At 41.4% G+C, this 11,994-nt stretch overlaps 1 protein-coding gene across 2 annotated transcripts; it reads right to left on the reverse strand.

Moving 5' to 3' along the window:
* On the reverse strand, positions 1-7,399 carry LOC102798582 (neuronal acetylcholine receptor subunit alpha-7-like). 2 transcript variants are annotated; one of them, XM_006804877.3, is made up of 10 exons: positions 7,280-7,399; positions 6,148-6,287; positions 5,564-5,608; positions 4,465-4,574; positions 4,305-4,384; positions 3,905-4,072; positions 1,800-1,994; positions 1,222-1,308; positions 993-1,102; positions 1-870 (listed from the first exon to the last, which is right to left on the reverse strand). In XM_006804877.3, the coding sequence occupies exons 1-10, from the start codon at positions 7,329-7,331 to the stop codon at positions 1-3; spliced, it is 1,857 nt and encodes a 618-aa protein (XP_006804940.3). In that variant the 5' UTR covers positions 7,332-7,399. The 2 variants fall into 2 exon arrangements, with proteins under 2 accessions (XP_006804940.3, XP_087704349.1); XM_087848223.1 differs by lacking the exon at positions 7,280-7,399 and having other exon boundaries at positions 6,148-6,366.
* Positions 7,400-11,994: the final 4,595 nt, after the last annotated feature.

Raw genomic sequence — 11,994 nt, forward strand, 5'->3', positions numbered from 1 at the left:
TTAGAGGAAGTCTTTCGAGAGTGCTATTCCAAAGTTGGGTGCAGCCATAAGGATAGCGATGGTACAGATAATGTTGAAAACACTGAATCCAACCAGGCACAACCGGTCGATGACCGCCGCGGCAAACTGCCACTGCTCTGCCAAGCTCAACTGACGGTCCTGCTCACGAACACGTTCAACTAAGAACTGCACCTCTGCCAGAAGAGCCTGCAGCTGGTTGTCCACTGCCACAGATCGAATCATCCCACTGTGGGCATGCAACACAGCTGATCTCCCAGTCCCAGCCTCCAAGCCGCAGACTCCAGAAGCTGTGGTTGATTGGTCAGGGTCCAGGCACACTGGAAGTTCCTGTGTGGGGCTCACAAACTTAGAAGATTGGTGTTGGTGATGAAGTGGTATATCGCTGACTGGTCCCCCTCCTGCTCCTGCTCCCTCTCCTTCTCCTAGTTCACTGTTACCCCTACCATGACTGGTGGTTCTGTTTCTCTGGATCGGTTCCAGCTCTGCTGTGGTGTGGAAGGTCTGGAATCCCATGTAAGGCAAATGCCCATTAGGCTGGGGTTGTGGGTTGGGACTGGGATCTCTGTGAATGGGATTAGGGAGGATGATAGCCTGAGAGTTTGGACGGTGAGGCAGTGAGTGTGGCAAAGGGAGGTTGAGCTGTGCCAGGCTGGCCTGCAAGGAGTTCAGGCCCTGTGGGAGGACGGAGGGCGCTGGTGTGGGGATGGTGGTGGTGGTGGTGGTGGTTGGAGAGGACAGGGTCTTGCTTTGGGAGTCTGCCTGACTGTTGGAAAGAGTAGGCTCCACTCCCTCACCTGGACGCTTCATTCGCAGAAACCAGGGAACCCACTGCAGCAGAACTAAATTCACCTGAAAGATACGGACACAGATACAAATCGAATGAAAGAACACGGAGTCACACACATAAACACACACTTCAGATAAATATGTATTGTATTGTGTATAATATCTCACTCACACTCGCAACTTACCCAGCGTGGCATGTGTCCACTGTCGGGGTTATGGTGATGGAACTGGAGGACGATGACTGTGGCTACCACTGACATCCCAACTATCACCATGGTGCTGGCGAAATACTGACCTGAAACACACGTGAGACTTTGCTTCTAATCTGTTGGCTATAAACGGGATTATCACCCCGCAAAATCTCCAACACTGACATGCAAATTCACATGCAGTCGAGAAAAAAAAAACCCTGACCTATCAGTGGTACAGAATCTGAAGTGGCGGGCATAATCTCTGCAACCATCAGCATGAAGACAGTCAGAGAAAGCAGAACTGTGATGCCTGGAGGCCAACACAAGACACCGGGGAGTCGTGGGTTGCAAAAAAAAGAAAAGAAAAAAGAAAAGGCCCTTAAGAGAAGAAAATACATGAGTAAACTTAGTAGAAGTGTATATTTGGTATGCTGTACTTGACTTCTCGCCATGATCATCTGGATTACTGACACTCCCAGGGAAACTTATTCGATTTTACTGTTTTTCATCTTCCCTCTCATCTTTTCTGCCTTTGTCTTTCCTCCCTACCACGACATCCCTCCTGACACTGTACAAAGGCTCTGACTGAAGGTTTTCCAATATTGTTAACAGAGAAAGACTGCTGGAAAAACACTGGAGTGAAATAAGCCATTGCCTTCTCAAGAGGAGTGAGCAATAATATGCAGCTAGAGAACATATTTTATCTTACAAGCAGATTCACCTCTTGTTTTTCATTATCTCCCTTGCTTATTGTCAGACTGTGCCTTGTCCCTGCTCCCCTGGTCACTTATTATTCCTCACCCAGACTGATTTTCTCCCCAGAGTTGGCAGGCAGCAGGAAGACCAGCAGGGTCATGGAGGAGAGGAGCACACAGGGGATGAGGAGGTTGAGAGCGTAGAACAGGGTCCTTCTACGTAACATCACCACAAAAGTAACGTCGGGGTAAGGCTCTACACAGCATTCATAGAAAACCTCATTACGACCTCCTGGGACCTCTGAGAAAAATTAGGAAGCATAGAGATATAGTAACTGCGTAAGCGATGAGAAAGCAGGGAAGCAAAAAATAAAGAATATCAGAAAATCAATATAACTAATGAAATGTATTTTGGTGCATCCACTGAATATTTGTGATTGTGTGTGGGGAAAGCTGCATGTATATCCAATACTGTGCAACAGTCTCGAGTCATTTCTTTATATTTTGCTTCCGAGAAAACAGACTTTCTTAAATTCTTTTTTAAAAATCGACATGAGCAATAGTTCTCTCCTCTCTCTGAAGGTCTTTCACATTTTTTTGTTTGTTAAGCCACTTAACACAGACCCGGGAATCATTCAAGTGTAAACAAATGTGCCTATCTCAAGGGATGAACCAGTGTTGTGTCTACACTTAACAGCAGACAAGTTAGCTAAGAACTATTTTAAATTATTAGACACTAGCGGCCAATTGCAAAAAACAATGAATTTGTTCAAATTTCTTTATTTCAATCTAGGAAACATGCCAAAGATAACAGTTTGACAGGCATAAAATAGTGTTTTTACACCCACAAGGTGATTCCCAAAGTACTATTAGCTGAAAACTTGGCATATCTGGGCAAGGTGGGCAATGTGTCCTTATTAAATTTGAGGAAACTGGACAAGTGGAGGACAAAAAAGAAGTGAGAGGTCTAAAAAACAATCTACCAGAGATGAACGGTATCTGAAAGTCATGTCCTTAAAAAACAGTAAAAAAAAAAAATGCAGCAAAGACCTGACACAGTGCCTGAGATGTATCTGGCCATTCCATTGATGCATCTACTGTCATCAGAAAGCCTCAGTGGAAGCGAGGCTGTCAAGAATCCATTCTTAAGGAAGGGAGACAAGGAGAAAAAGGCTGAGGTATGCCAAACTACACAAGAACTGGACTGAAAATCAGTGGCAACAGGATGGAAGGATGACTTCAAATTTGAAGTTCAAATCATTGTCAAGGTCAGGAGAGAGGTACAACAGTAAGTTTCGACAGCCATCCTTTAAACACAGCCTGCTGTCATGGTTTGTGGCTGCATTTCAGCTAGTGGTGGTGTTAAAACTGATGGAAATATGAATGCAGAAAAGTACTATCAGAATTTGATCCATAATGCAACCCATCTAGAAAGCATCTGATAGGCAGCAACCTCAGTTTTCAGCATTAAAATGATCCAAAACACACTGTCAATGCAGTAAAAGGATACCTGGATAGAAAAACACACATGGGAACACTATCAGTCATGGATTGGCCTCCCCAGAGATTGGACCTCAACATTATTGAAGCAGCGTGTGATCATAAAAGGCAGTCATCATCCAAAGAAGAGCTTTGAATGTCCTTCAAGAAGCTTTGAGAATTATTCCTGGAGAAAGAGTTCAGGCCATGCTGATGAATAAGGGTTGACTTTGAAGCTCATTAGAATTGCACAAGCTGTGGTTTTTACCATATATACTATATTCTGGGTGGGGGTTTTTTTTTACACAGGTTTTAGTAAAATATGTGCACATATAATTAATATTATCCTATCAAAGTATTTAAAAAATAAAGAGTAATACAAGACTTTTGCACAATACTGTAAATCAGAAATGTAAGAAAAATCTGGCACAGGACCAGCATGATAAAAAGCCCTTAAGAGACTGTAGAAACCAAGGACTGATGCTATAAAAATTATGATTCCGTGTTGCATGGGATATTTTATCAGGATGTAAACGTGTATGGAAATATAAAACATCATAGCAAAAAGCATTCATGTTCTTCAGGTTCTATGGCAACAAATCAGACGTGCACTCATATATAATATGTATTCATTAAGTGAGTCTTTACAATTGCAATACTGCATGGTGTTAATGTAAGCACAGTTACTAAGCAACACAGTCTATCATCCATGCTTTTGACAGCTGATCCTACCCAGTAGGTCCCACTCGCCATTGGGCATGTATCCTGATACATCTGCCTCCTTCATCTGGATGTCCAGCAGCCAACCATCAAATGTCCATGAGCCAAACTTCAGCTCACAGCGCTGGATGTCAAATGGAAACCATCTCACATCGACATTACATGTGCTGATAAAAATTCCTTGAAATGCATAAATAACAAGAAAAAGCAAGTAAACACTGGATAATAACATGAATGTTGCTCAGTGGTGCAGCCATGTGGAATTAAAGGAAGACGAAGTTATTTAATTGCAGTAAACGTTTTTTGAATTGAAACGCTGCAGCATTAATAATAGTGCAATTATGCAGAATGATTAAAGACCGTAAAGGTCTAAATGGTTTGAAGGAAAATATAAACCTCTGCTAAAACGTACCTGGAGGCAAATACTCACAGAAACCACTGGAGTTGACCAGCACATAGGTCTTAAAAGTCGCATCAAACTTATCATGAGCACTGAAGGACAATAGCACAGTGACCAGTCAGCAATTACCAGCAGCACTGGTTGCACACACCTGTATTTGTACGTCACATACCTGTTATACAGCAATATGTCAGGCGTCCAGACCTGGTCGGGGGTAAAACGAAGGTTCTTAACTCCAGGATATTCTGACTGGTTCCACTGAAGGTAGTGGTCGTACCACTGCTGGGAGACACAATTACAACTGCATGAATGGAAAATGATATTTAAAAAATACTTTCCACAAATACATAAAAAAAACTGAAGGAAGACACACCCATTATAATTTCTATAATAGATATACAAGCAGCTTATCCTTCACAGCAGTAATGTCAAACTCGTTTTAGGTCATAGGCCACATACAGCCCAAATTGATCTTAAGTGGGCCGGGTGAGTGAAACTCCCCTTTCTGTCAGTGCAACAAGTCCTTGAGATATCTTGATATAGGAAAAAGAAGTGTGATTTCCACAGTACATCTCAGTTTTTCTGCATGATAAAAATGCTGCTGTAGTAAATGAAAGGAAGCTGCCAGCAAGATTTTGGGGGCTTGTGAGAAAATGTGTAATGAAAATGTTCCCATAACTCATTTATTTATTTATTTCACAGCGGACCCAGTTTAAAAAATTAAATTTTGTTTTATAGCAGATATTTTAAAAAGAAGAGGAACTTTATGCTGTACTTTATTATTTTGGTGTAGTATAAATTGCCTTTCTTAAAAATCCTGAACTCACACCTTCTTTAACATTTTCTAAAGCCACCCTGTGGGACTGGAATCATGCCTGGCCAATTCTGGCCCACTGGCCTTATGTTTAGCACCCCTACTTTACGGTATGTCTCTCCTCTTTTACAGTTACAGTTCTGAAAAGTTTCTCCCTGGTGAAGAGGGAATTCCTTATCTCAGCAGAAGATGGTAAAGTTGTCTGAGGCAAAACTTTGATATGGGTTATAAAAAATAACGCTGACATGAGACAAACAGCTTAGTCGTTTGGCCCAGATTCAGCCAATTCTCAAGATACTCATAATAAGGTCATATTTGGGGTTGAAGGAAGAAGCTGTTCCCTGCTGAGCAGCATATAAACTAAAATCCAACTTGCATCTAGGTTGATACTGTGCATCTGCAATGGCCTTGGGTAGACACAGATCAATATTACATTAATGTTATCCATTATACTCACCATCTGCAGCCAGGCGTTTGTGGTGAGCAGCTGGTTCTTTTCATCCTTGCATGGCAGAAAAAAAATGAGAGAATAAATGATTTCGTGTTTGAAAGAATGAGCTCACATGTTTCAAAATGGTCTTAAAACAACGTACACTGACTTTATATTTAAATGATTACTGGCTTTTGTAATTGGTTTCTTCACGTCCATGCTTTCTTATGCTTTTCTATGTATGTGATATAAAATGTCCACAATCCCCTTTACGGGTAAAAATGTCCTTTTAAAATCTTTCATACGGGATAGAAAATCATGTGGATATCTACCAAAGTAGAGTTTTTTATATTATGCAAGTCATTAGTAACTTTTCTCTTTTTGTGACTGTCCCTGCACTGAAATTAATCAAGAACATGCTGTCAGGGGAAACAGAATAAGTGTCTGAAATTAAATTTACATAAATGAAAGACTGAGGATTCGTGCCCCTATCTCAAAAGGAATGAAACTTTTGATTATAAAAGGGAAAAAAATGCATTATGGAAAATGAGGAAAATGTGACTTTATTTTTTGTCTGATTGTAGTGCATGCATGTTTCATGCCAAACGTACCACATCCATGACCTGCATTAGTGTAAAAGAGAACTGAACAGTGAGACTGTGGGAGTCGTTGGCCACTGGTCTCTCCATGGGGTTGTAGTCCCGCAGCAGCTCTTTGAGCAGAAAGCGTTGGTAAGGACCCTGCATTGATACTGAACATGGGAGGGAAAGGGAGTGTAAGGGAGGGGAGAAGGGCGGAAAGAAAATTGCAAGAGAGATAAATAAAGACATAAGAGCACAAGGTAAAAGTCAGACACAAAAAGAAAGCTGTGTCAAAGAAGGCAGGGAGCTAGCACTTTAGGAAAACGGTGCGATTACAATGATAGAGTTTAGAGTAGAGTGCTGTAGAAATTATATAGGTGGCTAGAAGCGAAGAAGAGGCACACTAAGAGAGGGACAGATGACAAGCTCAAATTGAGGTGAAATGGAGCGCAAAGCTATACGAGAGAGGATGTAAGACGATAACATAGGCAACAAAGAGAAACGGGTGGGAGAGCACAGAGAAAGAAGCCGAGTCTTTCTAATCACTTACATCGCTGATTGATCGCCAGCATACTGTCAGAGTTTTCTACTGCTGTAAAAATGTCAGCTTTATTCCATGCGGAAAATACTGAGGCCATTAAACACTGAGACACCCTGGACAGACACACACAGCAACTTTGTCTGCTCACCCTATAACTCCGAGAGGGCTTCAAATCACTCCTGATTTGGATCACTGGTGGATACAGGAGGCACACTAACTTATAAACAGTTACTATATGCTTAAAATGGAAAAGCACATGAAAAGTGCTATAGTAATTGGTGTGAGATTAATGCACTCAAATTTACACTAACTAAAACATACGATCTATCTATCTATCTATCTATCTATCTATCTATCTCAGCATCTAAAAAATCTAAACCTCAGCCAAACCTATGGGATCTGCAGTGGAGATGATTACATCGTGGTGTTGCAGGCTCATCATAAAAATAAATCCATTTTTCTGTACGGCTGTGCACAAGTGGCCACTCTCTTTGTCTAAATCAGCTGCTTTGTCCCCAGTTATTATGATCCGCTACCTTTACATGCAACAGCACATACAGAACAGGAAACACACACTTGTTCGAGCACAGTCTCGCTCAAAGCGCAGTGAAAGTCACTCACCCCGGAGCAGAGTCGCAAGTATCAACAGCCACAGAGCCACAGTTTGCTTCATTCTGCATTCCTCTGTATCGGCAGAGAAAGAGTGGTAAAAGGAGAAATAGAGGGAGAAGGTGAAGATGAAGGAAGATTAAACAAGTAAAGTGAGGGAAAATGGGGGTGTGAAGAGAAAGAGAGGCTGTAGAAAACAAGTGGAGAGAGCTCAACACCAGCAGCAGCTGAGCAGGGAAAGGAGGAGAAAGGGTGAGGAAGAGAGAGAGTGGGTGAGAAATGCAGCGAAATGACTGCTCCTCTAAAGACGGAGAAGCTGTTTGTTGGAGTCGGTCAGGTTTGGAGACATGGGGATGCCCTGACCTGTGCTAAAACTCATCATCCACGCCTCCCCTCTCAATATACCCTGCAGACTTTATGATATGCGGTTATCTGTGACTACATGTCAGTCATCCTCCATCATTTTATGATGGATTCATTCAGTTTTTCTGGATTGGTGGACATAAAGAGCAGCTTTATTTTTGGAGGAGATATAATACACAGAGCTGTCTGGGTGATGGGATTTTTAGTAGCTATTATCCAGCTGTCTTTAACAGTTATTAAATCAGTTAAAATCACAGGAGATATATATATATATATATATATATATATATATATATTTTATTATTATTATTATTATTATTTTACAATAGATTTTATGTATGTGTTTTGGGGTTTTTTCACTTTCTAATTTATACCAGGAAGCAATATTTAAAATCTGTCTTGCTTTTGAACTAGTCTGATCTGACACTAGCGTATTCACAGAGTAGTGGTGACACCCAATGGCTATGTCAGTAAAATGCAATATGCACATTAACACACTGAGCAAATTTCGATAGATTGTTTATTCTTATTAAGTGCAAATGCTGTTAAAAAGCATCTCCCAGATTTCTTTACGGCTTGTTAAGGACATTGTAAACAATTTAAAATAATTTTTGAAAGCAAATAAACAATTATAAGGCAGAGATCAATATTAGCTGTAAAAGACACTGCTACAGTAACAGTGAGAACAAAGGGGGAAATACATAGAAATACTGTTTATAAATGCAGCCACGTACTGTTGTTAGCCTGCAAAAAAAAGTCTAAACCTTGTGTGTCAATTAATAAATCACTTCCACCAAAATGGCAAAAAAAATAAAATAAAAATAAATCCACCTTGTTAAACAAAGGTGGTGTCACGGCCGAGGCCGCCTCAAAAGTGAAAGGACTCAAATGCTGGACGCCGAACAGCACGTAAGTAGTTTTAGAGATGACGTTTATTCACTCAGTAAGTGTTCATAAACTGGAAAGTGAGGTTAACAAGTGCGAAGTGCCACAACTGAATCAAAGGGGTCTTAAGCAGCCTGGGCTAAGTAAGCAATCCGGTCTTGGTCAGTGGAAACAGCAGTTCCGGGGATTGGGCTGGAGGGAGAGTCACACTGGGTCCAGGGAAAGGGTCAGAGTCACTGTAAATAGAGTATAGACGTTCAGGTATGGTTCAGGAGAAATATGGATAAGCTGTTCGTTCTGAATCTTCCTTCGTACTGCGTACTTGCTGCGGGTGGTCGGTGGTAACGTGGAGGGGTGAGTGGTCCGGGTGTGTGGTCCGAAATTCCTGGCGTGGAGGCAGGCAGGTGGTTCGGGTGAACAGCCCGTGGGACTGTCAGGTGGTCCAGCGTCCGGGTTGGAGCTCTTGGGCAGAGATTAGTGTTTGGCAGCTTGGTGTGGCTATGAGAGAAACACACGATGAGACCAGGTAATTCACAAAGCAAGTGCGAAATCACGGTGGTGGCCTGCACTAACTAGGGTTAGCTGAGAATCTGGCGAAGAGAGGTCGAGTGCGCTGGCCTTACGAGGCCTCATGGGTCCCCGGCTAAATTACCCACAGGTGTGAGCAATCAGCAGAACACTGAGGCCCCTCCCAGGGGTGGAGATGCCGGCTCGGAGGGAGACACACTGGCACACACCCGGACCATGACAGGTGGTCAAAATATTTTGTTGCTTTGTCAGAACACCAGCGTGACAGATGGAGAACCGTCACCTATCACCAGGTGATTTCTCTTTATTTACAGATCGCATTATCTGTGGTGTGTGGCAAGGTTTGAAATTCAGTCTGATTTTGCTTCTACTTGATAATATTTTAAAAACTCACCAAGATACCTGTGGCACACAGATATATGCCTCATGATAAATACCTTGGGATATTCTCAGTAATGTTAAACATTGAAAAATGTTCAGTGACTCAGTACCACAAAATCAGAATTCCTATTATTCACTAAACATCACTGAGCCTGTTGCCAAAAACCCCCATTGGTATTCAGGTATTAATTTCTATCCAGCCCTTAGCTTTACCCCTCACATTAAAACGACTGGACTATTGTAACTCCATCCTCGCTGCTCTCTAATGGAAAACTACTGTCTCACTTCGAACTGGTTGTGAATTCAGCAGCTCAGCTTCTTACTGGTTTTAGCAGACAGAATCACATCACCCCTCTCTTGGCTTGTCTCCACTGGCTTCCTGAACATTTTACAATAGATTTTAAGATTTTACTCATCACTTTTTAAAGCTTGTCTGAGTCTGGCTCCTGACTGTAGCTCTATGTCTGCTCACAGCTTTTCCATCAGGGGCCCTCAGCTTTGTAATAGCCTGCCTGAAGAGATCTGAGCCCTGTCCAAAGAGCCAACTAAAAATACCCCAAATATCTTTCTGTTTTCTGGTTTCACTTAGTCTAACACAAAGCTGGCTATCAAGTTGTTGAGTTAACCCAGGTTTTCCTTTTTTAAGTTCTCAGGAAAGGAATGGTGTTGGCAGCATCTGACCAGATTATGTATACATCCAGTGGCAGCAGGGTGGCTGATTTTGAAAAGGAAGCTGAAACTATGCTATGGGAAAATATGGCGAGATTAAGCAGCTGCTGCAGACAAAGTAAGACTGGAAATGAGCAAATAAATTAAAATATTGAGCCTATTTCAAGCCAGGAAAGAACAGATTTATCAATATCACGTCTCTGTTATTAAAAGAAGGGAGAATCTCATGGGTTACAGCCACATTTTTGATTCATTAATATATAAAATAGAGTCTTAGTTTTTATTCTTTCAGCTGCAGCCTCAGTTAAATAATGCTTTGAAAGTAAAGGATAAATGTAAAAACAGAATCCAAATATCTACATGCAAATTCGATATAGCACGTAGTTGCTCTGTTTTCAAATCACATACTCAAGCTTACAAAACAATAAAATTAAAGAACTGCAGCCATTAAAAAAAGGAATAAAGTTGTGTCTACGAATATATCATCAACAGGGAAACACAAAGTATGAGATGCTATTAAAAACTTTAGATCTTCTTTCTGTCTGGATCTTCCAGGAGTGCTGACAATGTTTTCCAGAAAATTGATTGGTCAGTAGATGGTGATTTCATACTTGCTGATCTGTAGTCTGGAATTTTGCAGTAAGTTACCATGGTGATATAACAATCCTTTCTAATAAAGAAAAAACAGGCTTAACCCTACAGTTACCTGGATAAGATGAAAACCTGCTTCGTAGGACAGGCCTATACAATCCTGGTCACTCCCAGTGAAAACTGAGCATCTTCAAGTCTTCCTCCTGTCTTTTTGTCAGTACTACTATGTCCAAACCATACATCATAGCAGGTCTCACTACTATCTTGTAAACCTTCCCTTTCAGTCATGCTGCTATCCTTCATTCACAAATGATCCCACACAGTTGTCTCCATCCACTCCTGCCTCTCCTTCGCTTCTTTTGTGCACAGCCTGTAGCTTTGGCAGTGCTACATATTTAACTCATCCACCTCCTTGCACATCCCTCTCATTCACATGCATGTATTCTTTCTTGGTTCCACAGATTTTCATTCTTCTTCTCCTCAGAGCATACCTTCACCTCTGCAGGTTCTCTTACAGCCACTCCCTAATCTCATCATGGATCACAATGTCATCTGCAAACATCACAGTCCACAGAGACTCCTGCATGACCTCATCTGCCAGTCTGTCCATCACCACTGCAAACAAGAAGGGGCTTGGACCAGATACCTGATGTAATCCCACTCCCATCTGGCACTCCTACCACACACCTCACCACTGTCCCATGTCCTCACACATGCCCTTCACCACTGTCACATACTTTTCTGCCACTCCTCACTTCTTTATACAGTGCTACAGTTCCTCTTGTCCCCCCCTATCATATTCTTTGTTTAAATCCACAAAGACACAGCTAAGCGCTGTCTCACCTTCTCTATACTCTCTATACTCGATGAACACTCTAAAAGCAAATGTAGTGTCTTCCTCACAAATTGAATGATGTTGCACCTAGGTTGTATGTACTATTATTATATTCTAACATATGTTTAACAATGCTCACACACGACTCAAACTTGTAGACTCAGCTTTGAGATAATCTATTATGAATATTATGTGTTGTGATCACAGAAAGAATGAAATGCCTTTTCCAGTTTATTGTAGGCCTACAATGCTTATTCTAATGTCCTGTGATACGTTTTTGTGATGAAGACCTATGTTCACATACAGCTTTTATAGAATGATGAATGAAAAGTACAACTAAGTTCTAGGTTATACCAATTTCAGTTTTCAGTTATATTGTTTTTGGCACGTTTGACTGTTTTCTACAGTCATTGGTTTGAACAATATTGAAACTTTAGCAAGGTTCTACGTCATTTGCTTGCGACGTATAATCGTT

This window comes from Neolamprologus brichardi, chromosome 11 (assembly GCF_056152115.1).
Source record: "Neolamprologus brichardi isolate AB-2024 chromosome 11, ASM5615211v1, whole genome shotgun sequence".
In the NCBI taxonomy this organism is placed as follows: Eukaryota; Metazoa; Chordata; class Actinopteri; order Cichliformes; family Cichlidae; genus Neolamprologus; species Neolamprologus brichardi.